General features: G+C 39.0%; 1 protein-coding gene across 1 annotated transcript in view; it reads right to left on the bottom strand.

Moving 5' to 3' along the window:
- The window catches only part of pde3b (phosphodiesterase 3B), a 145,044-nt gene extending 117,624 nt beyond the window's left edge, over nucleotides 1–27,420 (bottom strand). The window contains exon 1 of the mRNA XM_061883459.1: nucleotides 26,358–27,420. Within this exon, the coding sequence (XP_061739443.1) occupies nucleotides 26,358–27,236 (879 nt within the window). The 5' untranslated portion in view covers nucleotides 27,237–27,420. The remainder of the gene's footprint in view (nucleotides 1–26,357) is intronic.
- Between the last annotated feature and the right edge of the window lie 367 nt (nucleotides 27,421–27,787).

Genomic DNA, 27,787 nt, shown 5'->3' with positions numbered 1-27,787 from the left:
ATGGAAGGGAAAAAAGGGAAAAGGAGGACAACGTGTGATTTCTCTGCAAAAACGGGAAGGTTGACTGGTATGCTTCATACACGTCTCGTACTGGAGTTCGTGTCAAGTGAGCGCGGCTCCTACACCGACTCACTCTTCTGCGTAGAGTATGAGGGACGCTGCTCTCAGCGCAGACAGGATGAAGAGAGAGACTTCCGCGTGAAAACTTTAAGAATTACATTTATCAGTATGGCGGCAATATCTCAAATACATTATTATTTCTAATATACACCAGTATAATTTGAAATACAGGTATGTTGCCCAGCCCTAGTGCAGATAATGTGATTTTTATTTTTTTTCAATCAATCAATCAATCAATGTTTACTTATATAGCCCTAAATCACTAGTGTCTCAAAGGGCTGCACAAACCACCACGACATCCTCGGTAGGCCCACATAAGGGCAAGGAAAACTCACACCCAGTGGGACATCGGTGACAAAATGACCCAGTGGGACGTCGGTGACAATAATGACTATGAGAACCTTAGAGAGGAGGAAACCAATGGATGTCGAGCGGGTCTAACATGATACTGTGAAAGTTCAATCCACAATGGATCCAACACAGTCGCGAGAGTCCAGTCCAAAGCGGATCCAACACAGCAGCGAGAGTCCCGTTCACAGGGGAGCCAGCAGGAAACCATCCCAAGCGGAGGCGGATCAGCAGCGCTGATGTCCCCAGCCGATACACAGGCAAGCAGTACATGGCCACCGGATCGGACCGGACCCCCTCCACAAGGGAGAGTGGGACATAGAAGAAAAAAAAAAGAAACGGCAGATCAACTGGTCTAAAAAGGGAGTCTATTTAAAGGCTAGAGTATACAAATGAGTTTTAAGGTGAGACTTAAATGCTTCTACTGAGGTGGCATCTCGAACTGTTACCGGGAGGGCATTCCAGAGTACTGGAGCCCGAACGGAAAACGCTCTATAGCCCGCAGACTTTTTTTAAAACTAAAACTGGTGCAGCTATGGCATGCAAAGAAAACACAACCAGTGAGCAGAGTAGCCACAAAATTAAGAAGCAAAGGACAGTGCTGGCATATAAAGTATCCTAACTGGCAACCGGGAAAAACTGTGTCCTAATTGCCAACCAGGGGCAGGTGAGGAAGCCAGCACCCAGACTGGAAAATAGCAGGGGGAAAAAGGTAAACAGGAAATGGAAACCTAAATGAGAGTGCTGGACAGGATAATAGATAAATAATTAAACAAAACAAAGAAACATAAGAAAACAATTTCCGGACCTGTCATGGAGGAAGCGCTATTGTGTACTTTATCCACTTTCTAAATATTCACTGTAACTCTCCACTTCTCTAAGGTAATAAATGCCATTTATCACATACTGTACACCTATGTAACTAAGGAGTGGGGGATGACACAAATGTTATAGCCACATTAGAAGTAGGGGTGTAACAATTTGTTTTAACAACAGTTCGATTGGATATTTGTGATTGCCGACACAATTCAGGAACGATCTAATTTTTTTAAGAGCAATTCCATACGAAACGATTCAGTAAGATTTGATTAAATATATTATAAGTCAACAGTTTAAACACTGACTGCAAAATAAATATTGGACACTGCAGATGAAGTTTCCTGTATTCCTGTTATTTTTTTGCAAGGGAATGAGGTATAAATGAATTACGGACATATACAAGCAAGTAAACAAAAATTAATGGCAGATGCATTCACATATTTGAATAAAGTGCAACTAACACTGTAGGTTGAATTAACAAGAGGAAACCTTTTTGCTCACATTTTTAATATTCAAGCTAATTTTAAAAAAACTACAGTAACTAACATTTAAACAGTAGATTTACCTGCTAAATAAAGTTCCTCGACGTGGCCATACAGTAACTGTTCGTCGCCGATGACGGACAAGGTCCCAGGTGTGCAGAAGCATACATGCCCCCTCATCCCTGTTAAAGGTGCTTTTCCCGCTTCCTAATATCCGTAGCCTCCTTGATCCATCCCTTGTATTTATTTGTTCCTAATGAAATTACTTCTCCTTCGCTGCCAGTTGCGTGTTCAGTGTCACACTTCATGTTGTTGTGTTCCGGAAGTTGATGCTCCGCTTCACTTCGGTGTGGCAGTAGCGTCTTTTGTGGCTTCAAGTTGCATTGCAGCTTTAAATTATTGTGTTGCGTTGTTTGCATTTGTTATGGCTTTTGCAATCCTGCTGCGGCTGAAAGCTGTTGTTGTAGATAATCATATTGTCCTGTTGCGTTTGCATTTGTTATGACCTTTCTCAGCCTTTGTAGCCATCAGTCATTTTGTTTTGATGACGTCACAGATGGGCAAAATAGACTTTATGTTTAACAACCTTATTTTTACAAGTGTAAAACTTTATATAAAGCCTGCCATTCTTAAATCCAATGCTTTCCTTTTTTGTAATATCGATAAAATCGATCGATTCCCTTTTAAAACGGTCTTGGATCGAAACCTATCTTTCAGCAGGCAGACTTGCGAAGCTCTGATCAATATGCTTAAAATTTAGGAATATAAAGCTGTCCTTTGTGAAGTGGTGGGAACATTCAATTTTAATTACCTTCGATGCCAAACAGGACAGAAAAGTCCTTACGCTTTTGAAGGGCGTAAATACGTTTTGAATTCATATTTTTGTATTACTTTTTTAGTCACATTTTTTAATAAAGTTTAAAAAATATATAAAAAAATTTGTTTTTTGTTTACATTTTTACCATTATAAAAGTCAGATAATGTTACAGGTTTAAATCGGTAAAATAACTCATGTTATGCAAATTTATACTGTGGCATGATTTGATCAAAATGTCTTCAAAGGCTTAAAATCATTTTATAAAACATTACACGTTTGGCATTTTTTTTTTTTTTTTTCAGTGAGTTTCAGTTTATTTCGATTTTCATACAATACAATTAAAATGCAATGCATCACATATTTCCAGTTGTTTCAGAACAGCACGTCCAAAAAGGAGTAGGAAGAAGCACATCTTATTTAATCCTTTTTTATAACAGCAGTTTTATCCCATTTCTTTGTTATGTTTGTATCAGCACAGTGAATAAAATACTTAAATAAAAAAAATATATCATAAATCAGTAAACACATAAATACATAAATATTACACAAACATATCCGAAAAAATTTAAGTTCTCATGATCCACCTAGGAAATAACGAGATTATTTATTTTCTTTTTTTCAAAGGTTCAAGGTGTTTATCATAATTTTTCTTTTCTATATTTTTAGAACACTTATTGTAAAAAATGAAAAAATCACCCCTTGTCCCAAGAGGGTTTATCAAATGGGGTGAATTCAAGTTGGTATAATGTCCATTAGGAAGAAGGTTATTGTTGTTTTTTTTAATTAACAACCGAAAACTTTTTAAAAAAGATTGTTTTAGTGCCACTTCTTTCAGAAGTGGGGCCAACAAATGGAAATGATGGACTTTTTGTAAGTTTGGTGCTCAAAAACATGGCTGAGAGACATATAGTAACACTGAAAATGGAAGAGAGGTAATGTTATGTGTGGTGGGGGAAGGCAAAAACACAGGTGAACAATAACAGGCAGTCAGAGAGCAAACTTTGCCGGATGGGGTAGATAACAAGGCTGAGGCTTTCCTTCGTCTCACACACAAAATCTAATCAGTAAAATCTCTCTCACATTATGTGAAGGGAGGCCATGAATGTGTGTAGTGGGGCGGAGGGGCATTTGAGGTTGTGTGTGTAGCAGTGCACTGGGGGAGGGGTGGTCAGGCCAGACAGTGACAGACTAAAGAAAAGGTGGGGAAAAAGGATTTTTAATCAGAAATATTTCCATCTGAACTTAAAAATTACTTTTATTTGGTCAGTGCAGCTATTGCGGCAATGGGAAATGGCAAATACACTGGTTGCAGTTTGCGCTTCACAGTTTTTGCCCTTTTCAGTGAGATCTGCCGTCAGCTGCTAAACACACACAAGCCCTCCTCTGTAGCTGTGTCTGACGTCAACCGTCGCTTGGCAACAGCCTTTTGGTGTAAAAGCAGCGGTGCTGACACCATTTCAAAAGAGGCACACAGAGAAAAACAGAAAAGAAAATTCTGAGAAAATGAGAAACAGACCGACGGGATGAAAGAAAGAGAAAAGTCACATGGCAGATTAGTGTGTACAAAAGTGGCACAATTGCTGTGTAATATTTGGATTAAACAGTAAAGCAAAGTGACATAATAATCGTTGGAAATGCCTTACAAAGTGAAATCATTGGTTTTGTCTAACCCTTGAAATGATCATAAAGCCGTCTTATATCATGTTAGGTCATCTGGTGACTATTAACAGGCAGTGAATGCTTCCAGTATTGTGCTCAATGACGGTATGAAAAAAGCCTTTACTACATACTTTCCCTTCTTTCTGTCACTTGGTTGAGCAAGTCCATGCAAGGTTCAACAGCCTTGTTGTGAGCTACCAGAACAGTCCCCACTGTGGGACCTCTTTGTGCTATCACAAACATGTAAGACAAGTACTTAAATGCCTGATTGTGTCGCTCTGGAAACACGATATCATCACTTATTGTCATTTGATTTTTAAGTGTGCCGTTGAATTACATTAAAAAAACGTTGACGCTGACAATGCTGCATTCCTCTCTCTACGGACCAAAAATATGTGCCTCAACAATGCACAAACCCGGCCAAAAGCAACCTATTTACATCATTATAAAACAAGCAGATTAGTGAGGCCAGGGGACTACACTGAGGACATCTCACAGCAAATACAGCTCAACATAAACTAATTCATAGATGTAATAATGAATAATAACATGTTAAATAAAGTAACAGCATTAAAAGTGTTATCAATATGCTGTGAAGATTGTTCTGACAGTGCCTCCTCAGACACCAGGGTCATTATGGCCTGCTTCTGCTGGACCTATCATGAAAACTAAAGAGCTGCAAGCTAATTGCTGGTGATTGTGACGCACACCCGTTTCCAGGGCAACGAGAGTTTTGGAGTACCCGCTCCAGCATTTCCTCATCTGTTTGCACTCACACCAGCAGGCTGACAATGCAGTCACTGCATCCTGTTTTACTCCACAGTCGGCCAAACACGACATCTCACAACATTTAACTTTTTGACAAGGACCTAATGTGAAACAGTTTTACACCTAAATACACACATATTTATTAAAGACAGAGGGATCTTGTACATACTGATTCAACTTTCGATTTGTGACACACACAGTCCGTCCATGTCCATGCACTGAATTAATCCAATTTCTCAAATAGTTCAACTCTAAATAAGACTCCTACAGCACATGGAAACACCTTAATCCGATGGTGTTCGGTTTTGGAAAAATTGGACTAACACACTAACATATTATGCGATTGGAAATCAGCTCACTCAAAAGGGAGTGTGCGGCCGTAGAGCACCTTTCGTGTTGTGCACGCGCCAGACTCAACGCGCGGGATACAATCCCGAAGCAGATACCATTAAAACAACGTAGCAACAACTGTCATGAAGAGGATCCTTTTTATTTGTTCGCAAATAAAAAGACCTAAACATTTTAAAATGCATCGATGGTAGAAAAAAAACAAAAGAGACTTACTGAGGAAGGTAGGTAATGTAGGTAATTCCCAAACAAAATAAGAATGAGAAGAAAGATAATGAAGCAAGTATATTTAAGGCAAATAATAAAGCGTAAAAAAACCTCTTCATGCTGCTTTTGTGAGAGAGATTAAAATAACATAACTGGTGCAAAACACTTACCAATCCAATCAACAATGTCTCCATAAAATGCATTGAGTATTTATCAAATCATTTGAAACACGATTGGACAATTTCTTGATACATATTCTGCACTGGGCTGCATATAGGCTCTTAGGATGGACATTTCCTGCGTCACTTATACCCGCTGCAGGCACACACACTATGTTATTATACAGGATGATTAATACGACTTGGCATTTTTTTTGTCTTCTTTATAATCAGCCGGTGGTACGTCACCCGGCTGTGACGTCAATGTTATATCATTCCACCCCGCTTTACAGCAAGCGAACGTGACAGCTGAGAGCTGCTCTGTCTTTTCAGCGTTCTCCCCTTTCAGCAATTCCTTCCACAGCTTGCTCCTCGATTCTACCCCGTCGTCGAGGACGGGGGACTTAGTTAAGTATATTATTTATCCTCGCTTGCCTTCTTTGCACTGGAAACCACACAAAAAGAGGGTCCTCACACTGAATTCACCACTGCATTGACGGTGCTGCAAAGGAAGTTTTGCATTCGTCAAGTAGTTGCAGTAGTCACGTTTTTTTTTATGCTATCAACTTAAAATGAATGTATGACATACAAAAATACATTTACATTTTATGATGTGTGTTTGTTTTTTCTCTAATTTAAAGCATTTTCTTGTACTTTCAAAAGCTGTCTTTATTATTTAAATAAATAAATGGGTTGTACTTGTTTAGCGCTTTTCTACCTTCAAGGTACTCAAAGCGCTTTGACACTACTTCCACATTTACCCATTCACACACACATTCACACACTGATGGAGGGAGCTGCCATGCAAGGCGCCAACCAGAACCCATCAGGAGCAAGGGTGAAGTGTCTTGCTCAGGACACAACGGACGTGACGAGGTTGGTACTAGGTGGGATTTGAACCAGGGACCCTCGGGTTGCGCACGGCCACTCTTACACTGCGCCACGCCGTCCCTTGACACCTGTTTACTACTACTCAGAATAGAACAACAAGAAAAGATCCAAAGAATTAGACTACATTGAGAAAAAAAAAAATGTGATTGTTTTGCTGGACAAAATACTCATCTCTTTGTTAGAAAACATTAGCATGGTTCAGTGGAGATAAATTATTACAATTGAAAAAACAACAAATATCGCAGTTTGTCTTATTTGCTATGCTCAAGCAAATCTTGGCAAGAATTAAAACAAAAAAGTGATAGCTCAATGAAATAAAGTGAATCATGACTCATTTTTAAAAACTTTTGAGAACTTAAACTGTTAGTTAAAAAAGTTTAAACAGGATCTGTATTTATAGGAGATAAACGTGAACAGATAGAATGATTTACAACACTTTCGTACTATCAAATCCAGTCATTTATAGTTTTTCCATTAATAATAAAAGACCACTTTCATTAGACAGAAGAAAGAATGTGGTAGTAACGGTGCCATTTCTCCTTCAGTCCAATTTTATAGGCGACACTATCATGATGTGTTTGCATACAAAACAATATATGTAATATTTTGGCTCAAATTATAACCATGACATTGCATACTTTTGAAGTATCAGCTGTATGAACAGGCAGTTCAAATAGTGATACTATTAATTCAATCCTGCATCGAGTGTCAGAGAAAACATCAAGCAGGCAGCATGTTTTCATGTGACAAGTGTGTAATTTTATACAGTAATGCATAATGTGAAACATGACAATATTTCTTGTTTAGCAGGTAGAACACAATCAAAAATGTGTATTTATTTTTTTTATAGTCAGAAGCATGGCCATGAGCAAAGGATTGAAGCCACACATTAAGTGCTTTGCGCATACTACAAAGAGCTAGACAACAGAGCGAGGCTTGGCCCTCCCCACCGCAGACGCACTAGTGCCCTGCTCAGGCGGGCATGATTGGGGAGACACAACCGCCCTCCAATGAGTTTTGCAGAATGTTTTATTGATGTCCAAGCAGAAACAGGCAAAGTTGTCAATCATGTTTGTCAAGATGCGACACAAAAATGCACTTTGAAAACACACTAGATAGATTGCTACCCCCAAAAGAAATCTGAAAACATTTAAATATTTTTTTTTTTTCTTTCTGCTCTGGCATAATTTTTACACCCTCTCCCTTATTTCCTTAGCACGGATTCACACGCCTAGCAATGGCTGTCAGTGGTTTACGATAGCGGCAACAGGCGTGGAACAAATGACTGCATGCTGCAAAATGTATTTAAAAAAGGCAGGGGTAAAACAAACGTATCCCAGCATCTGAAACTGAAGCATCCACCCAAATGGGGAAATACAACATTTTCCAAGGCGAACAAGAACATAACAATAGGGCTGGGCAGTATACCAGAATTACGAGTTACACCAGTATATTTTAGAAAGAGATATGTATTTGAGACAATACTGCCATACCCATATGTAATATCTTTTGATGCTGCCTTTGATAGTTACTCCCAGCGTTTACCCGCGTTTCATTGAATTTCCTCACTTTGTGATTTAGAACACAGGGCAGAATTCACATTGCGTCAACACCCACCGCGGGCCTTCGCAATGCTTTGTTTTAACTGTGTGAAAGATACAAGATTCTTTAAGCCGTTCGACTCTCCTTGTACGTACCAGATCAGACCATTAGTGATACGCTTGATGTAACGTGGCACGCTACTTTTTATATGTTTTGTGTCAACAAGACAGCGTCAGAAGCACAGCAAGTTCAATGCAGGAAATACCGTTTTCTAATGTAAACAACAAACAGAACCACATTAAGATTAAATTGATATCAAAAAGGAGGAGGCAACGTCACACATTGACAGCACATGCACACATACACTATGCTACTATGTGATGTGTGAATAATGAACACCAAATCAAAAAGCTTTCAATCCAAACAATACCCCGTTTGTGGACAAAATCATATGACAGCCATGGAAGTACAATCAGTTCAGTTAAGTTCAGTCTCATTCAATCTCTTTATGAACCAGAAGTAACACAATCCAGTTAAAAGATTCAACAGAGCAGCTGTCAGATTCGACAAACTGCCACTGCCAACTGCTAAAGCTAACAAATAGCGCTCAACTAAAACCCTCGCTGACATCACATTTAACTTGGCAACAGAAGCGCACTGCTGTGTTTAGATGGCGACAGGAGTGGACAATATTGGAGACAGACGCACTTGTACGCACACTAAAAGTATACAGCGATTAAGAAACCCTATTTGATGTTGTTTTTATTTTCTCAATACAGCGTCTGTCAGCTATGACTGAGAGTTAATGAGGTGAGGAAACATGCAGCAGGTGATGTGTCGTGAACGATGTCACAACTTATAAATAAATAAATGATAAATGGGTTGTACTTGTATAGCGCTTTTCTACCTTCAAGGTACTCAAAGCGCTTTGACACTACTTCCACATTTACCCATTCACACACACATTCACACACTGATGGAGGGAGTTGCCATGCAAGGCACTAACCAGCACCCATCAGGAGCAAGGGTGAAGTGTCTTGCTCAGGACACAACGGACGTGACGAGGTTCGTACTAGGTGGGGATTGAACCAGGGACCCTCGCCTTATAAAGTCTTTAGTTTGATTTTTTTTGTTCAGTGACAGTCATTCTCAGTAATTCTTTAAAGCAGGGGCACTGTAAGGAATTATCGGCCCCATGTACCCCCCATCCTACAAACACACGCAAACACGCACGCACGCACACTCACAGACACACACACACACACAATACATGCCAGTCATCCATCTAGCACTACGTCAAAGAATCAGTCAAATATTCAAACAGTGTTAGTGTTCAAACTGTGTACAATTATAAGGTGGCCAAAAATATTTAATATACTTAGTAAATAAAACCTCTGCCTCGTTGTTAATGAATACTGAGGCCTACTCAATATTTTATTTTAATGTTGATAATTGTGAGCCAAGTGTTTTTTGAGGTGGTACTTGATTAAACGTTTGAGAAAAACTCCTATACAGCATTACTTGAGGTCAAAAACTTGTGTGTATAACAAATGAGCAACAAATGCCTCGAATTGGCAGTCTTAATTAATTGTTTGAAAAAATCCTGTCATTTTTTTTTACCTGGACAATAACAAACGGTTAATTGAAATTTGTTATGATAATACTAGCCATTATATGTAGGGGACCTAACATTTTGCTAGTAGAAAAAAATTCTAGAATGCTTCAATTGTCAACACCACCTTTAATTACATACACACACTCACAAAAGCAAAATATTCCATACATGTTCTCTAAATACATACACACACAAGCATTTCAAAAGAGAATACAGTACTGTCCATGAGTGTGTGCAAATCATGCACAGGAGTTGAGAACATATACTCGCTCAAACGCTTCATTGCCCGCCTCTCATGAAACATCTGTCAGTGTTGGGAGAGAATCAACTGTAATGATTCCCAACCAGACTAAATGACTTACTGGACCAGCTGGTCGAAAACGACCCACCCAGGTAGATAAACTTACCAACTGTAATTTAGGAATGTTCACATTATTAGTAGACGTTTAGAAATAATGCAGTCAAATATAAGAAGAAACTTACATTCAAACCAAACTGAAGCTGCAATATAAGTTGATTGGAGAGCATTCCTTGACCACGTACTGAGAAGTGTTTTTATTACTTTGTATGTATATTACAAAACCCAAAACCAGTGAAGTTGGCACATTGTGTAAATCGTAAATAAAAACAGAATACAATGATTTGCAAATAATTTTCTACCTATATTCAATTGAATACACTGCAACGACAAGATACTCAACATTCAAACTGGTAAACTTTGTTATTTTTTGCAAATAATAGCTCATTTGGAATTTGATGCCTGCAACATGTTTAAAAAAAACTGGCACAAGTGGCAAAAAGACTGAGAAGGTTGAGGAATGCTCATCAAACACTCATTTGGAACATCCCATTGGTGAACAGGCTAATTGGGAACAGGTGGGTGCCATGATTGGCCAATAAAGTAGCTTCCATGAAATGCTCAGTCATTCACAAACAAGGATGGGGCACGGTTCACCACTTTGTGAACAAATGCGTGAGCAGATTGTCGAACAGTTTAAGAACAACATTTCTCAATGAGATATTGCAAGGAATTTAGGGATTTCACCAACTGCGGTCCGTAGTATCATCAGAAGGTTCAGAGATTCTGGAGAAATCAATGCACGCAAGCCGCAAGGCCGAAAAACAACATTGAATGCCCGTTACCTTCGATTCTTCAGGCGGTAGTGCATTAAAAACAGACATCAGTGTGTACAGGATATCACCAAATGGGCTCAGGAACTCTTCAAAAAAACACTGTCAGTAACTAGTGTAAGTGTAAGTGTAAGTCAGAACTCTACTATGCAAAGACAAAACCATTTATCAACAACACCCAGAAACACCACCGGCTTTGCTGTGCCAGAGCTCATCTAAGATGGACTGAAGCAAAGTGGAAAAGTTTTCTGTGTTCTGACGAGTCCACATTTCAAATTGTTTTTGGAAACTGTGGGCGTCATGTCTTCTGGACCAAAGAGGAAAAGAACCATCCGGACTGTTATAGGCGCAAACTTCAAAAGTTAGCATCTGTGCTGGTATGGGGGTGTATTAGTACCCTGAACTGTAATCCAGACCTGTCTCCCATTGAAAATATGTGGTGTATTTTATGCGTAAAATACGACAACTGAGACCCCGGACTGTTGAACAACTTAAGCTGTACATCAAGCAAGAATGGGAAAGAATTCCACCTGAAAAGCTTCAACAATTCCCAAATGTTTACTAGGTGTTGTTAAAAGGAAAGGCCATCTAACACAGTTGTAAAAATGCCTTTGTGCCAACTTTATTGCAACGTGTTGCTGCCATTAAAATGTAAGTTGATAATTATTTGGAAAAAAAATCAGTTTCTAAGTTCGAACCTTAAATATCTTGATTTGCAGTCTATTCAATTGAATATAAGTTGAAAAAGATTTGTAAAACATTGTATTCTGTTTCTATTTACAAATTACACAACATGCCAACTTCGCTGGTTTTGGGTTTTGTAGATAGACAAAATATAAGGGACATCTCTCAGTTTAATGTAGTGCTGTCATACACTGCAAACTACTACCAAAATAATAAATAATACCTCTCTGGCAGTGTCAATCAAAACTACACTTTATTTTTTATGAAGGAAAACATTACTTTTGCTCTTGCATTGTATATTGTACATGTATGTTGAGGTTGATGAGAATACACTGTTCTATGTTCATGTTCAAATGTGTGTTAGAAAAAAATACAGTCTTGTCTAAAGGTCAGCCTAGATGAATTATTGGCATGACACTCCTAAGTACATACTGTGTTGAGAAGGTGGCGATGATTGTATTTGTGGTATTCGATTAATTTATTTCAACTTACTATCGTTGAATGATCAAGTCTTGAAGCGAATGAGACTAAATGGAGAGCATTACTTGACTACAACCGGCAGAGGTGCTGTTGATCATAACTTGTTTGTAGTCGAAAGAAAAACATGACTTCAGCTAAGGCTGCACAATTAATCAAATTTGAATCACGATCATAATTTATGCTGCCACAATTAAATGAGGGTGATTGTCAGCAATATTAACATTTAAAAAGCAGGCTACACTGCATATCAAATTACAAATTTAAAATTTCCGCGGCAGCAGAAAGCAACAGTGGCTCCTTATGAATCCCCATGAAGCGGCTTCTGCCCATGACGGAAACCATCATGTATGGGCACAGAGCTCCATTAGTTTTCCAGGCTTCTGCAGTTGGTCACCTTGTTTCACTTCCGCGAAATCCTCTGCATGCATTTAAGACTGCACTGTTTTTATTAAACAGCGACAGGTGTGGACTTCAGATACCTGCCCAACACATGCTTTGACTAGACTGGCCTGCCTGTAGTCCAGACCTGTCTCCCATTGAAAATGTGTGGTGCATTATGAAGCGTCAAATACCACAACAGAGACCCCTGACTGTTGAACAACTTAAGCTATGTGGTTGATATTTTATGGGCATGGAAAAAAATCAACAAAAAAGAAAAACAGAGCTAAATATTTATACTAATAATGAACAGAAACACAAAGATTTGTCTTTAAATATATGGATACTATTTTATTACAAATTACTTTTGTATAGCCGACCAGACAATACATATTTAAGTTTCGAGATACAAAAAGATTGTTGGTCTATTATGGGGGAATTCATTCACAAAATGTATTTACACCAATACAGTGAAAAACAGATATCCTGTTTTTCAAAGTTCCACAACTCCCACATTTTTTATCCGATTCAAACAGTTCCAACTTCAAAATATTCAGCACTGTTCAAAAATTGTGAGCTCCCTTTCAACAATCAAAAAATTTCCGGATTTTTCCTAGAATTCCCGGTATTAGGGACATTTTCCCCATTCAAAATTAATTGTACATTTTTTATTTTCCACAATTCCCACATATTTAAACTGATCCAAACCAATCCACCTACAACGCATTCAATTCATCCTGGAAATTCAAAAAAACATTTTTCCATGTTTAAAAATTTTCCAGGAAATCCCTTTTTTTCCTAACCTTATTTCCAACCTTTTTTTAGTGCGATGACTCCTCTCACATGTGTAAACCCATTTTAACCGTTCCAGTGTCAAAACCTTCCTCTCAGTCAGGACAAAAAAAACAGTTGGTTTAAGGGCTTTCCTGAAATTTGGCAATACCCATTAAATTAAATTAATAAATTAAAAACCTGTTAATACTACAACATTTCTTGACAGATTTAAACAATCCCAACACCTACCAATTCAGCTCATTCAGGACATTCATGCTCCTAATCTTTTATTTTTAAATCCCACTTTTCCCAAAATTTCCAAATTTTCAGGAAGTTCCCATTGAAATGAATGGGACATTTTTCCAAATTGCACAATTTCCAAATGTTTCAAACTATTCAAACCATTTCAACATTACCACATCCCACTAATCCTGGACATTCAAACGAACACTTTCCCAAGTTCCAAACCAAATTCCGTTTTTTCTGGAAATTCAAACTCGTAAACATTCAAATAATTTCAACAATCAAACTATTCAATTCGACATTCTGTCAGCATCTTTGTTCAACTTCAGCATTGGAGCATTCACACGCAATTCCTTCAGAAATTGCTTCATCTAGTTTTTATAATGTTTTTTTTAGATTAGATATAAACTGTACTTTTTACAAAAACATTTTAAAATAATCAAATTAGGAACTTCCCTTGGAATGCAATACTTCTGCTTGAATATAATACTTTTTTTTTTTACCAAAAATGTAGCATTGCACATTTTGCATGCAAATAATCACCAACAATGAGATCAAAAAAGTAAAAACTTCAAGCTTTTTTCTTGAATAACATACTTCAGTAAATAAAACTATCATATTAAACATTGTATCCAAATGAATAATGAAGTAATACTTCAGTAAATAAAACTGTCATATTAAACATTGTATCCAAATGAATAATGAAGTAAAACATTGAGGACTATAGTTTCTTTCAGTGAGTGGATAAAGTAAACGCAGCATTTTTCATTAACAGATCATGGCAGTGTGCAAAGCGACTGCTTTAGTGATCGCTCTATGCATTGTGCTTCTTTCTCATCATACTGTACATACCTGGTGTAAATGATTCCACCATATTAAGGGGAATTTTAGCCCTGTAGTTGTTTTGTTGTTGTGTCTTGTTCGCCTCATAAAGAGTTGGATTTGCCACACTCGGCTGGAAGCTTCGTTTTCAGATGCTGGAACAAGTTAGTTGTGCCGATGAAACAAACTTTGTAGCGTGCAGTCATGTGTTCCACGCATGTTGCCACTAAACCAAGGTTAAGTAGTGACAACACTTTTCTTATCTTGGGAACAAATTTCTCGCTCTCGTTAGCATTAGCCCGGTTTTGCTATGTGCGCGGCAGGTAAGGAAGTAATGGGATGGCGCAAGATGCGAATTATTTTTTTTTAAGCGTCTTTAAAAAATGTTGCGATAAAATCGTTATATCGCCCAAGTCAATCGTTATATCGCCCAAGCCAATCGTTTTGCTGTTTATCGTTACATCCCTAGCAGTTAGTATCACTTTTTGTCTCCTGCTGCGCTCTCTCGCTCCGTGAGTTGCATGCTTAGCTATTCCTGGTCCTTGGAATATATGTATCGTTTATATTGCACAACCCTACTGAAGGTCATTTGAAATAAACTATGTCCGCACTTATACTAAGAAGTTAACATTTTAAATGATTAGCACTTGGACAATGTTTCAATATATTATTTATTACATTTTTAACAACAACTATTGTAAAGCATGATCTACATTGTACGCTGCATCTTTGCATCTCCACCTGTTTTGAGGTCGCTATCATGCACAGTAATGACGTTGTTTCGGTGACAAAATCCGCCCGCAGACAGCTGCAGACTCGCTTTCGACATACTCACTCACACACCTAAAAAGGGGAAAACAAGCAATGCAAGCCACATGCGTCAGCAAATAGTGAGGACATGACAGCACCTAAGCAATGTCCATCATAGTGACATTTAAGCGCAATGCTGTACCACTACAGAAGATAACCAGAATATCTTTCAAGATGTGCACCATTTAACCAAATAACTAATTTTCCTGAAAATAACCGAAAGAGAGACACAATAGATTGTATTTACAGACCATTAGGCTCTTCAGGATTGCTGCTCAGACAGCATCCATGAAAATATTTGACACGTTTAAAGCTTGCACTGTGCGAGTCTGCTTACTAACTTCTTTTTCTATTTTCTTTCTTTCTTTTCTTAGTTTATTTCGAACATGACATACCTACAACATTATACATCAGGCAAATTCATATCATTTCACAATACATCATGTCCGAAAAGTCATACCAAAGACTATAAAAATGGGACCCATTGCCTCCCTGCTTGGCACTCAGCATTAAGAGTTGGAATTGGGGGTTAAATCACCATAAATGATTCCCGGGCGCGGCACCGCTGCTGCCCACTGCTCCCCTCACCTCCCAGGGGGTGATCAAGGGTGATGGGTCAAATGCAGAGAATAATTTCGCCACATCTAGTATGTGTGTGACAATCATTGGTACAAAAAAAAGATGTAGGAAGAAGCAAAGCTTATTTAATCCTACCCCTTTCCCACGTCAGAGCGCCCACAAATATATACATTCATTCACTGACCTTTACAGCAAAATAGCAAAATGACATCCGTGAATGAGTAACACAACAGTTTTGTAAAATGTACTTAATTAATTCAGTCATTATTAACATACTGAGATGAAGAATATCTTATTTTCAATAAGATTGAAAGTGTTTCTCATAATTCTTCTTCTTTGCACTTTGTAAGCACTATTAATTTGAACAGACTCTTAAACTGGATCATATCAGCATAATGTTCAACTTCTTTACTTAATTAATTCCATAATTTCATTCCACATACTGATATGCTAAAGGTTTTAAGTGTTGTACGTGCATACAAATGTTTTAAATTACATTTTCCTCTAAGGTTATATTTCTCCTCTTTAATTGAGAAGAATCGTTGTACATTGTTTGGTAGCAGGTTATAATTTGCTTTGTACATCAATTTAGCTGTTTGCAATTTTACCAAATCACCGAACTTTAACATTTTTGACTCAATAAATAAAGGGTTTGCATGTTCTCTATATCCAACATTATGTATTATTATTCTTTCTTATTCTAATTGATCTTTTTTGTAACACAGTTAACAAATGTAGCGCACATTTGTAGTTGTTTCCCCATATTTCTGCACAATAACTCAGATATGGTAACACTAGTGAGCAGTAGAGAATATAAAGTGATTTTTGGCCCAGGACGTATTTTGCTTTATTCATTATTGAAATGTTTTTTTGCCACTTTATGTTGTATGTTTTGTATATGAGATTTCCAGTTCATTTTATCATCTATTAATACTCCCAAAAATCTGGTTTCTTTTTCCTTTTCAATATCTACTCCGTCTATTTGTATTCGTGTCTGATGCTCTTTTCTACTGTAAGCAAATAGCATTATTTTAGTTTTACTGAGATTCAAAGATAGTCTGTTTTTATCAAACCACTTTTTTTAATTTGTTCATTTCTTCCGTTATTATTTGTATTATCTTCTGTGTGTTCTCTCCTGAACAGAAAGCAGTTGTGTCGTTTATATAAAGATTAAACAATCTTGGTCCCAGTATTGATCCCTGGTGTACACCACAAGATATATAAAAATGTGTTGACATATTTTCACCCATCTTCACATATTGATTCCTGTTGGTTAAATAGCTCCTTACACAGCTCAATACCAAACCTCTGATGCCATATCGTTGTAGTTTTTGTATTAAAATATCATGATTAATTGTGTCAAAATCTTTTGTCAAATCCATGAATACTGCAGCTGCACATTCTTTACCGTCTCTTGCATTGGTAATTTCCTTTGTTATTTTGATTAATGCTATTGATGTTGAGATTTTTGCTCTAAATCCAAATTGATTCTCCACGAGCGTACCACTTTAGTTGATAAATGTATCTAATCGGCTATTGAATAGTTTCTCCATGATTTTGGGGAATTGTGGAAGTAATGAAACTGGTCTGTAGTTAGTGAAGTGGTGTGTGTATCAATTCTTATGAATTGGTACAACTTTTGCAATTTTCATTTTGTCAGGGAATCTAGGCCTGAGTCTGAGTTGTGTCAAGCGTCATCAGCCATATACTGGAGTGTGCAGTTTACCATCTATGGCTGGATAATGATCATATATTGACTGAATGATTCACAAATTTAACAGCTACCTATCTTGGTGCCACTGCGCCACCAAGAAAAGCCTTAAAGAGAAACCAGAATTACCCTAATTCATGCGTCATTTGTTTGGGAAAAAAACCCAGCAAAATACGATCTTATTTTGCAGTGGTGCCTAAAGTGAAATTCATGGATGTGGACCTACCTAACCCGTCCTCCATACCTCTAAGTTTGTCTATATTGCTGCTGACAAACTAAACATATTTAATTATTTCAAAGAGGCAATAATATGCTACTACATGACATTACACATTAGCAAGTGTTTGTAGGCAGTTAGGGTTTGCCACAGTTTACAATAAATATGTGCCGGTGGGGGCGTGGTCAATGTGACATCATATAATTTGCATAACTGTTGATACATATATATTTTTTTAATGATAAAATAATTTACATACTCTTAAAAACAAGTCAGTTGGTAAGCATATTAACATATTTGTTCTTAGATTTTTTTGCAGCTGCTTGTCTTTCAAATAGGGGAAGCTATTTTCCAGCTTCTCTAAACATAAACACAGGTAAAATATACAAACATGCAAGATTTTACAAAGAAAAACTTCACTTTGTATATTATACATTTCTCCATATCAGCAGGAACTACAAAATGAAAGTTGAATAATGCTTTGGCAGTGTTTTATATTTCAAGATTGCTGATTCGCTCATTTTGCCGCCAATCAAAAAGGGATTTTTTTCTAGACTGGTCATCCAATCATCGGCGACCCCCTTTCAATCACTGTTATTCATTAGCTCAGCGTCCGTGGGCGGGACAAAGTCGAGCATTAAGTTGCGCCTGCTGTCACCAAACTAGCGGATTATAAACAAAATTATAACTTATCCTAACGCATTTAATCAATTAAATGCAAACACAAAAGTCATATTTGACCAGTTTTATTTTAGGGGAAACTGAACTCCCCTTGCAGTCTTTAGCAATCGCCACCTTTCTGGCATCACATGTTAGAAGAGGGCGGTTCAGAAAAGTCAGACTCATAACTTCAGGACAAGGATTGGGTTAGCCTGGCGTCCCGCTGCTCGAGAGCTGCGGCCCAATCGTCCAAGCCGCCGAAGCAAATGTGCGACAAAGCGTCTTACCGCCAAGGCTCCAGATTCTCACGTGCGCCTTGCTTGCGGTTGTTTAAAGTTTTTCAGTGGCCACATTTTCTGTGCATTGCTAGTCAGTAGGGCATAAATAATAGGCTATTATCCTTTCATACAATATATCCCGTTATATTTGTTTCCACGTAAAATAAAAAATATTTTTTAAGGTGTGGTGGCTTCAGTTTAGCTGTGGCGCCGCGCCATGATCAGATACATCCACTCATCCATCCATTTTCTACCGCTTGTCCCTTTCGGAGTCGCGGGGGTTGTTGGTGCATATCTCAGCTAAAATCGGGCGGAAGGCGGGGTACACCTTGGACAAGTCGCCACCTCATCACAGGGCCAACACAGACAGACAGACAACATTCACACTCACATTCACACACTAGGGCCAATTTAGTGTTGCCAATCAACCTATCCCCAGGTGCATGTCTTTGGAGGTGGGAGGAAGCCGGAGTACCTGGAGGGAACCCACGCATTCACGGGGAGAACATGCAAACTCCACACAGAAAGTTCCCGAGCCCGGGATTGAACCCAGGACTACTCAGGACCTTTGTATTGTGAGGCAGACGCACTAACCTCTCTGCCACCGTGAAGCCACAAAGTTTATGTAATAAACCTCTTTACCGGCCTGAATAAAATAATTGGTGTTTACGGCAACCACTCACCCGGTCCTGTCAACACGTACGCGCAGGCGGCGTGTACACACTTACAGTATAAAAGCAGTCCAACAGAAGCAACAAACATTTTGCGGTAATGTTGTTCTTATGATAGAATAAACATTCAATGACAGCTAATGTTAGCTATCCAAATTGCTATTATTAGCTAACAACATCTAAAACAAATGTGCGTTCTCCATGTGTTACTTAAGTACGTAAATTCCTCATTACGTACGAAAAGCCGTAGGAGGGCAGCATATACTTTGTCAAATACATTGGAAAGTTAGCGCTCTCCAGGCATCAGTGTAATTGCTGCAAACAGCCCCTTTAAGCAAGCATGAAGAGCAATTATGTGTTTTTGGTGTGCATATGAACTGCTCTCAGGTTATGTGACCATTTGCAATAGGAGTTGAATCAAAGTATGGTACCAAAGAAAGGCACACAAGACTAGGTCAAAGTGTCAAGAAAGCAAACAATTAAAATTACCAAATGTTGGTTTCTGATTTTGTATCAAATGAGGAGCAATAACGTTAACGATGCAGAATGTTACAACAAAGAAGTCAAATAATACAGTTCCTATTAAAGTTTTACAAAATGCTAGATACATCATAAGCCCTAAAAACATAGCAACCGAACTAAGTGATGACTTTCGGTCTGTTTTTCAACTTGCAATTTAATGTTTTTTTGCACTCCATGCTGTTATGTCGCATTTCACTGTTATTTGGCTACAAAGAGAGCAACACCTTTCAGAAAATGCATTTTAAAAACAGGTCAGGTCAACAAGTCGTGTCTCACGTATCAAAGTTATGAATTCAAAACTTTCATGTTTTTATGGGCTCCCTTTACTCTGGTGTACAGTAAAACTCAAAAAACTGTTCTGTACCTAGGTTATCCTTTCTCCGTTTGAAAGGCCTTTCAACTCAATGTGACTCAAATCGGCTAACAGCCTCAAACACAATACTGAGTAAAAACAACTCAAGGAAACCATTGACATAGTTTGGTTGTACTTTTGTTGGGGGAAGGGTTCTTATCTTTTGCAAAAGAGTGCGAAGGACACAAAAATAATGTGCTTCAGCTGATGGTTTGGCATCCGCTGAACACTGAATCTATGTTTGTGAAGATTATTTTTTTGTTTAGGAAAACATTGCTGACATGGGGTGGGCATTTCATAGAATATGACTACCTACACGGTCGCAGTGGATATTGCAGGCTACATGTACTACTATGAGCATGTTGCTGCTGTTTGATTTTAGAAAAAAACTGTAAACATTGTTGAAAATAATGGAACAAAATAACTAGTCATTAAAAAAATGTATTCCTTAATTCACAAGGTGTCAAGTGTTTTTAACAGTCAGAAGTCACAAAAAACAAAAGCAACAAATTAGGGCTGGGTGATATGGCCTTTTTTAAATATCTCGATATTTTTAGGCCATATCGCTATACACGATATATATCTCCATATTTTGCCTTAGCCTTGAATGAACACTTGATGGATATAATCACAGCAGTATGATGATTCTATGTGTCTACATTAAAACATTCTTCTTCATAATTCATTAATATATACTCATTTTAAACTTTCATGCAGAGAAGGAAATCACAACTAGGTCAATTTACCAAAACTGTATTTATTAAACAGTTATTAGCTAGTGACTTTTTAAATGATGCTACATATTAGCAGTAATGCTACTTTTGGTAGCAACGCTTGTGCCCCACACTTGACAAATTAAAGTTGTCTATTCGACATATTCCCGCTTGAAGCCGAACCACCGCCAGACGATGGACCCCCTGCTGTTTTTCTTGGGAATTAATTGTTCCTTCATTTTTTACCATATTTGCACCTTCTTTCTCTTGTATTACAACTTGCACGGCTTCGCTAGCATCACAGCTATTGTTACCCATGATGCTACCTCTCTGCTAGAGGAGGGCGTGTGACGTTGCACGCTGACGTATATAAGAAGGTGCGCTTGTTTTAAGACTCTGCGAGAAGGAGAGACAAGAAAGAGGGAGAGACGCATGCAGTTTAATGCCCGCAGCTAAAAACTGAGAACGTATACTCTAATATCACGATATAGTCATTTTCTATATCGCACAGAGACAAACCCGCAATATATCGTGTTTATCGATATATCGCTCAGCCCTACACAACCAAAATGGCTGGACATCCTGACACTTCCCCACAAGTGATAAATAAATATAACTGTTTACTACACTAATGCATCCTACATATGCTAAATATCAAGGTAGAGTTAAATATTATTCATTGCAAGGGGAACTTCTCTTTTTGTTTTATTCTGCTTATCATTCACAATCATTATGATAGACAAGACAAAACGGGAGCAATCAATTCTACCTCTAAATCACCATAACATTGCATTCAAAAACTGTCCACAATACTTCATTTATGTTCCATAACCTGTTAATAAGAATACTGTAGCGACATTATTATTGTTGTTCTCTCTTTTTTCTAGCATAGTAACACATCGGCATGCTTCGGTATTAGCCGTAGAAGCTCGCTTCCGCTTCAGCATAAAATGCATGAGTTTGTAATGCACAACACAATGCGATAAAACATCAATCTTTACTGACTGAAAAACGTGAGTAATCATACAACAGTGTTAGTAAAGTATTAGCCCACATTTCATGTTTTGTTCGTACATAGCTTGCCAGACAGCGTATGTACTGTAGTTGTAATAACACGCATGACGTGCTGCGCGTATCATGTACAATATTAAAGTATGACTCACTCGATGGTTGTGTGTTTCGTCCAGCTAGCCGGGGAAATTTTTTCCGGTTTATTTGGGTAAGCATTGTGTTTATGTCGAAATAGCATCGATCAAGTTCCATATTTACAGCGCCAAAGTCACTTTTCACCTCACTCTGTCGGCTTCCATCTGCTCCAACTTCAGGTAATTTAAACGACAGAAACTAACATTTTTGCAACAAATTAAATATAATAAATACACTAGAGTGTTTTTGTTGTGGAGAGGAACTTAGACCATTGGAAACTGGTAAAAATTGACAATTTAACCCCATAATGGCCAGCGTCCACTGCAGTGGACACTTGCATTTTGAAAAACGGCATTTGTTTTCTAATGAAAAAATAAATAGACCAAAAACCAATGTCCACGACAGAAAATGCTGTTTTTTTTTTAAATAATAGAGGTGTAACAATTAATCAAAATATTGATATATCTACCGTATTTTCCGGACTATAAGTCGCAGTTTTTTCATAGTTTGGCCGTGGGTGCGACATATACTCCGGAGCGACTTATGTGTGAAATTATTAACACATTACTGTAAAATATCAAATAATATTATTTATCTCATTTGCGAAAGAGACAAAGAAAATGTCAACAATCGTCACACACACGAAAGCAATCATCACACACAGGTCAACCAATAAGAATTTGGTGGGGGAGGGTCATGGCAGAAGTGCATTTTGGGTCATGGAATGCTAACTGCCATATGCTATATGCTACTGCCATAGCTATTAAAATGGATCATTTCATCGTTGGCGGCAACGTATAGAAACTGAGAAGGGCTGAACAAAAATTGGACCGAAAAGGAAATCATGTACTGCAGATTACAGGCTGGATGTAGTGAAATATGCAGCAGAAAACGACAAGAGGAAACGGCGCATACCTTTGGAGTTGGCAGAGTTGTTTAGAAGCAACATCGAGGAAGAAGATTTCATGGGATTTGTCGATTAAGAGTGACAGATTGGTTGGTAAACGTATAGCATGTTCTGTATGTTATAGTTATTTGAATGACTCTTCCCATAATATGTTACGTTAACATACCAGGCACGTTCTCGGTCGGTTATTTATGAGTCATATAAAGTACACTTATTCAGCCTGTTGTTCACTATTTTTTATTTATTTTAAATTGCCTTTCAAATGTCTATTCTTGGTGTTGGATTTTATCAAATAAATATCCCCCTAAAATGCAACTTATACTCCAGTGCGACGTATGTATCTTTTTTTCCTTCTTTATTATGCATTTTCGGCCGGTGCAAAGTATACTCCGGAGCGACTTATAATCCGAAAAATACGGTATTTGTATTACTTAGATTCAACTACATCGATCTGTGCTTGGAAAGTTTGCCTTCGGGAAGACAGGTATCAATCCAAGACCATTATAAAAAGGGGATTGATCGATTTTATCAGTAGAAAAAGGAAAACATTTAAGAATGGCAAACTTTATATGATGTTTATTAATTATAGGGACGTTAAACGTTATTCAAATCTGTCTGCCCATCTGTGGCATCATCAAAAACAAAACATTAGAGCTTCGGTGGCTGAGAAAGTTTACAACAAACGAAAAGCCACAAGACAATGTCATAAGTTAAAAAAAAAAAATTAAGCTAGAACACGATTGCAAAAGCCATAACAAATAAAAACTACACAAAACAATAACATAAAGCCGCAAGACAACTTTAAGCCAGAAAGGATGTGACCAACACAACGGAAATGACAGTGGAGAAAGTTACCATGGTTTCTCATTGTATCCATTTGGGTTGAGTTTTTTTTTGCCCTGATGTGGGTGTAGATTCCTAATGTAGCCTTAGCTTGACGCTCCTCTACTTTCTCCTGCTCCCTTGCTGCGGCAACAACAAAACAAGACTACAGACGCTCCTCTTCGTTTCGTATTATTTACTTGTGAACTTAAAAATTCAAAAACATAAAAAAATAACAATGAGGGAACAAATGAACGACAAAATAAAGAGATTTTATTACAGTAACAGTTAGAAAAAGTAAGAGTGAGGTCAAAAAACTGTGTGGCTCGATTCCACCACACCAGACTGCCATTACCCATAACACCTTGCGTCCCAAAAACCATCTTACCACACAAATCCTTACACCATACAAGCAATTAAAACAGTTACGTCATCAAATTATTTTGACAAATGTAATGATTACAAATAAAGTGAGCTTTATATAATTACTCTAAGCATTCAATATATAAATTTTTGCATTATGCAAATAAAGAAAATAGACCCCTTTTGGCTGAGTAAACGTAAAGCACCTTCCAGAAAATGTAAATTAACTTCAACAGCATTTCGGCTCCTACAGTGGGTTCTGAGCAGAGGATGTCGTTGTGGCTTGTGCAGCCCTTTGAGACACATGCCATTTACTGAAACCCACTACTACCGACCACACAGTCTGATAGTTTGTATATCACTGATGAAATATTAACATTGCAACACATACCAATATGGCCTTTTTAGTTTACTAAATTGCAATTTTAAATTTCCTGCGAGTTTCTTGTAGAAAATGTCGCGGAATGATGACGCACACGCGTGACGTCACGGACTGTAATGAAATATTAGTGCTGCACCACACACAGCTAAAAGTCGTCTGCTTTAATCGCATAATTACACAGTATTTTGGACATCTGTGTTGCTGAATCTTTTGCTATTTGTCCATTAAATAATGGAGACTATAAAGAACAATGCTGTTGGTGGAAAGCAGTGGATTGCAGCTGTCTTTAGCAACGAGACACAGCCGGTGTTTCTTTGTTTGTTGTGAAGCGGAGCGGTCAAGCGAACATGTTTTCTCTACGTCAACCAGCATGTTTTCGGATGGGGAAATTGTGATATATATCTTATCGGAAACATTCATGGATTATTCGTCGTCCTGCAGCTGTGAGCTTGGCTCCTCGGCTTCTCTCTGAGACACTGCGTGTTCATCGCAGCCATCCGACCTCGAGGTAAGTCTTTCCAATCTTTAAAATCTCACTAAAACACTATTAAAACAATGAGCAGATAAGGGATCTTCCAGAAATATCCTAGTAAATGTGTCTAAAAACATCTGAATCGCTCACAATGCAATCGCCTTTTTTTTTTTTACTAGTCCTTCGCTATCAATATCCTCAACCACGAATCTTTTATCCTCGCTCAAATTAATGGGGAAATTGTCATTTCGTCGGTCCAAATAGCTCTTTTTGTTGGAGGCTCCCATTGTAAACAATGTGAGAAGCCCTCACACAGGTGACTTCATCGTCTGCGACTTCCAGTACAGGCAAGGCTTTTTATTAGCGACCAAAAGTTGCGAACTTTATCGTCAATGTTCTCTACCACATCCTTTCAGCAAAAATATGGCAATATCTCGAAATTATCAAGTATGACACATAGAATGGACCTGCTATCCCAGTTTAAATAAGAAAATGTCATTTCAGTAGGCCTTTAGGCAGGAGTCTTAAACTCAATTTACCCGGGGGCCACTGGAGGCAGAGTCTGGGTGAGGCTGGGCCGAAAGAAAATATTTCTTAAAAATAATGCAACACGGCGGTTGGCAGGTTATAGTCGGGAAAGTACCTGGATAGCAAGCACAAAAAAGTGACGGTCCCTGGAGTGTTATTCGGCGTCATATAGAAATATATGTAGTGCTCATCGTGTGAGGCAATGCAACTTAAACAGTAAAAAAAACTAACGGTTTTAATTGGTCCAGGTTATCGGGGACTGTTATTACTGACGGACAGGTCTCGCGGTGTGACTGCAGCCAGGCACGTAAGACAACCCCCGTCTCCATGGCAATGTCTCTGTCGTTTTCACTCATTTGCCGCTTTTCCACTAATGCAGGGGTAGGCAATCCAGAACAATGAAAGAGCCATTTTGGACCCAAAAAACAGAACGCTGTCTAGCGCCATTCATATAAAACTTGCGGGCCGCACTACCATTAAACTTTCATATTAAGGTGGGGGCCGCGTGTCTGAGACCCTTGCCTTTAAGGCTATATAAACAAACTTTGATTGATTGATGATAGATAATATCATCCCTGAATTCTTGTGCTACCACAAATTCCTAATTGAATCCCGTTGGCATTAAAACTAATTGTTGCACACCTACAAAATAACAATAATAGTGAAGAGAGAAATTCGGCCAGCTTTTTGGAAATGTGCAGTAGTGGAATAGCCCTGCCATAGATTTTGGTTTCTGTATTGTTGTGAATTTGATACAGTATAATGTAAAGGCCCTAATTATTAGGTAACAATTATTTGTTTCGGCATTCAAACTTACAGCAATATCTGTGATGTCATTTTGCTTGTGAAAGTTGCAGGCGTGTTTCCCTCTGTTGCACATGTGGGCCCGTCGGGCCTGCAATAACAACAAACGTGGAGGTGCGTGGAACTGCACGTACCTGCTCTCTGGATATGCAGGGTAACGACGGTCTCCGGGGCATTTTACAGCTGCCGTAATAGCTGCTCGACGTTTCCCCCAGAGAAACACAACTGGAGCGTCTCCTGGCTCTGATCACCGGGACCTTCTCCTCCGCGCAGGCGCCCCCGCTCACAGCGTCCCTCGGCGGGTAGCAGCGGTCGAAGCCGAGCCCCAGCAAGGAGCCGCAGAGCCCGGCGACGCAGGCGAGCAGCGGTCTGAGCAGCGCGGGCAGTCCGCCTAAACTGGTGAAGGAGAGCAGCCACACCAGGCTGGCAAAGAGCAGTACGAGCACGCTGTGTTTGAGTTTCAGCGTGGGGACGAGCGTGAGTAAACCCACGCATCCCAACACGAACAACAACCTGCCGACCATTTGTATCTGGTGCTGCTCCTCTCCCCATTGCAAGAAGCGCAGCACGGCGAAGTCCCCGAGATAGCACGACGCCGGCAGTGACAGCAGCCACCATTGCCCGCCTTCCTTCCGTCTCCTCCGCAGGTAGAAGGTGAGGAAGAAGAAGGCACAGCCGATGCTGAAGAGAGGACTGGCGGACTGCGAAAAGCCCGACAACAAGGTCCGCCAATCCCAACGCGGGTCACTTTGCGAGCTCCGGGACAGAAGGAACGACAGCGCCAGGACGACAACGGCGCCGACGTAAAGGGCAGAAGCCTTGACAAGTTGGGAGTCCTCGCCGCAAAACCTGCACACGTTGAACCATAACCCCCCGTGCTGGTCCACTTTGAGGGGGGTGACGCAGCTCTTTACGTAGCCGTTCCTCAAGCCCTCCGAGCTGTTTACTCTCGCGCCTCCGTCGTGGTGCCTCGCTTTGCCGTGCGCAGCCTCTCCTTCTTCCCGCGTGGCCATGGCTCGACGACGGCGACTGCTCGTAACCCCCCACGTCAAAGCCCCACTCGACGACTATTGACGCCGCTTTGTTTTTTTTAACGCTGCACTACATGACGGCGAATGCGCTCCATGGTGGCTCCCAGTAACATGCTCCGGCAGCAGTGGCACGAAAGAATGAAGGTGAGATGTTGTTTTTACACTCAACGCGCTCGCTGTCGCCGCCTACAGGACAGAGTAGTCAGGGTCTGCTCCGGCTTTGATGGTGGCCCATGTTCTCTCATCTTTCACGTCCATCATTACTTTGAAGGCCTCAGAAGAAAAAAAAACGTTCGTTTACCAAACACACGCACACTATACGTGGCCAGGGGCGTCACTAGACCTAATACTGTACTGGGGCACACCTGGGGCACAAATAATTCATGTGAGCGTGCAAAGCGCGCAAGCAAAAACATTTTTAGCACTTATTTATCATAAAAAATACATACATAGTGCTTTAAACTATGAAATCATATCAGATTCTGTTGTATGGATCTTTGATTAACCACCTGAAATTAACTAATGCATTTGAC

This window comes from Nerophis ophidion, linkage group LG02, assembly GCF_033978795.1.
Source record: "Nerophis ophidion isolate RoL-2023_Sa linkage group LG02, RoL_Noph_v1.0, whole genome shotgun sequence".
In the NCBI taxonomy this organism is placed as follows: Eukaryota; Metazoa; Chordata; class Actinopteri; order Syngnathiformes; family Syngnathidae; genus Nerophis; species Nerophis ophidion.
Note: the sequence above shows the minus strand (reverse complement) of the source record. Positions and strands in the feature narration are given on the sequence as shown.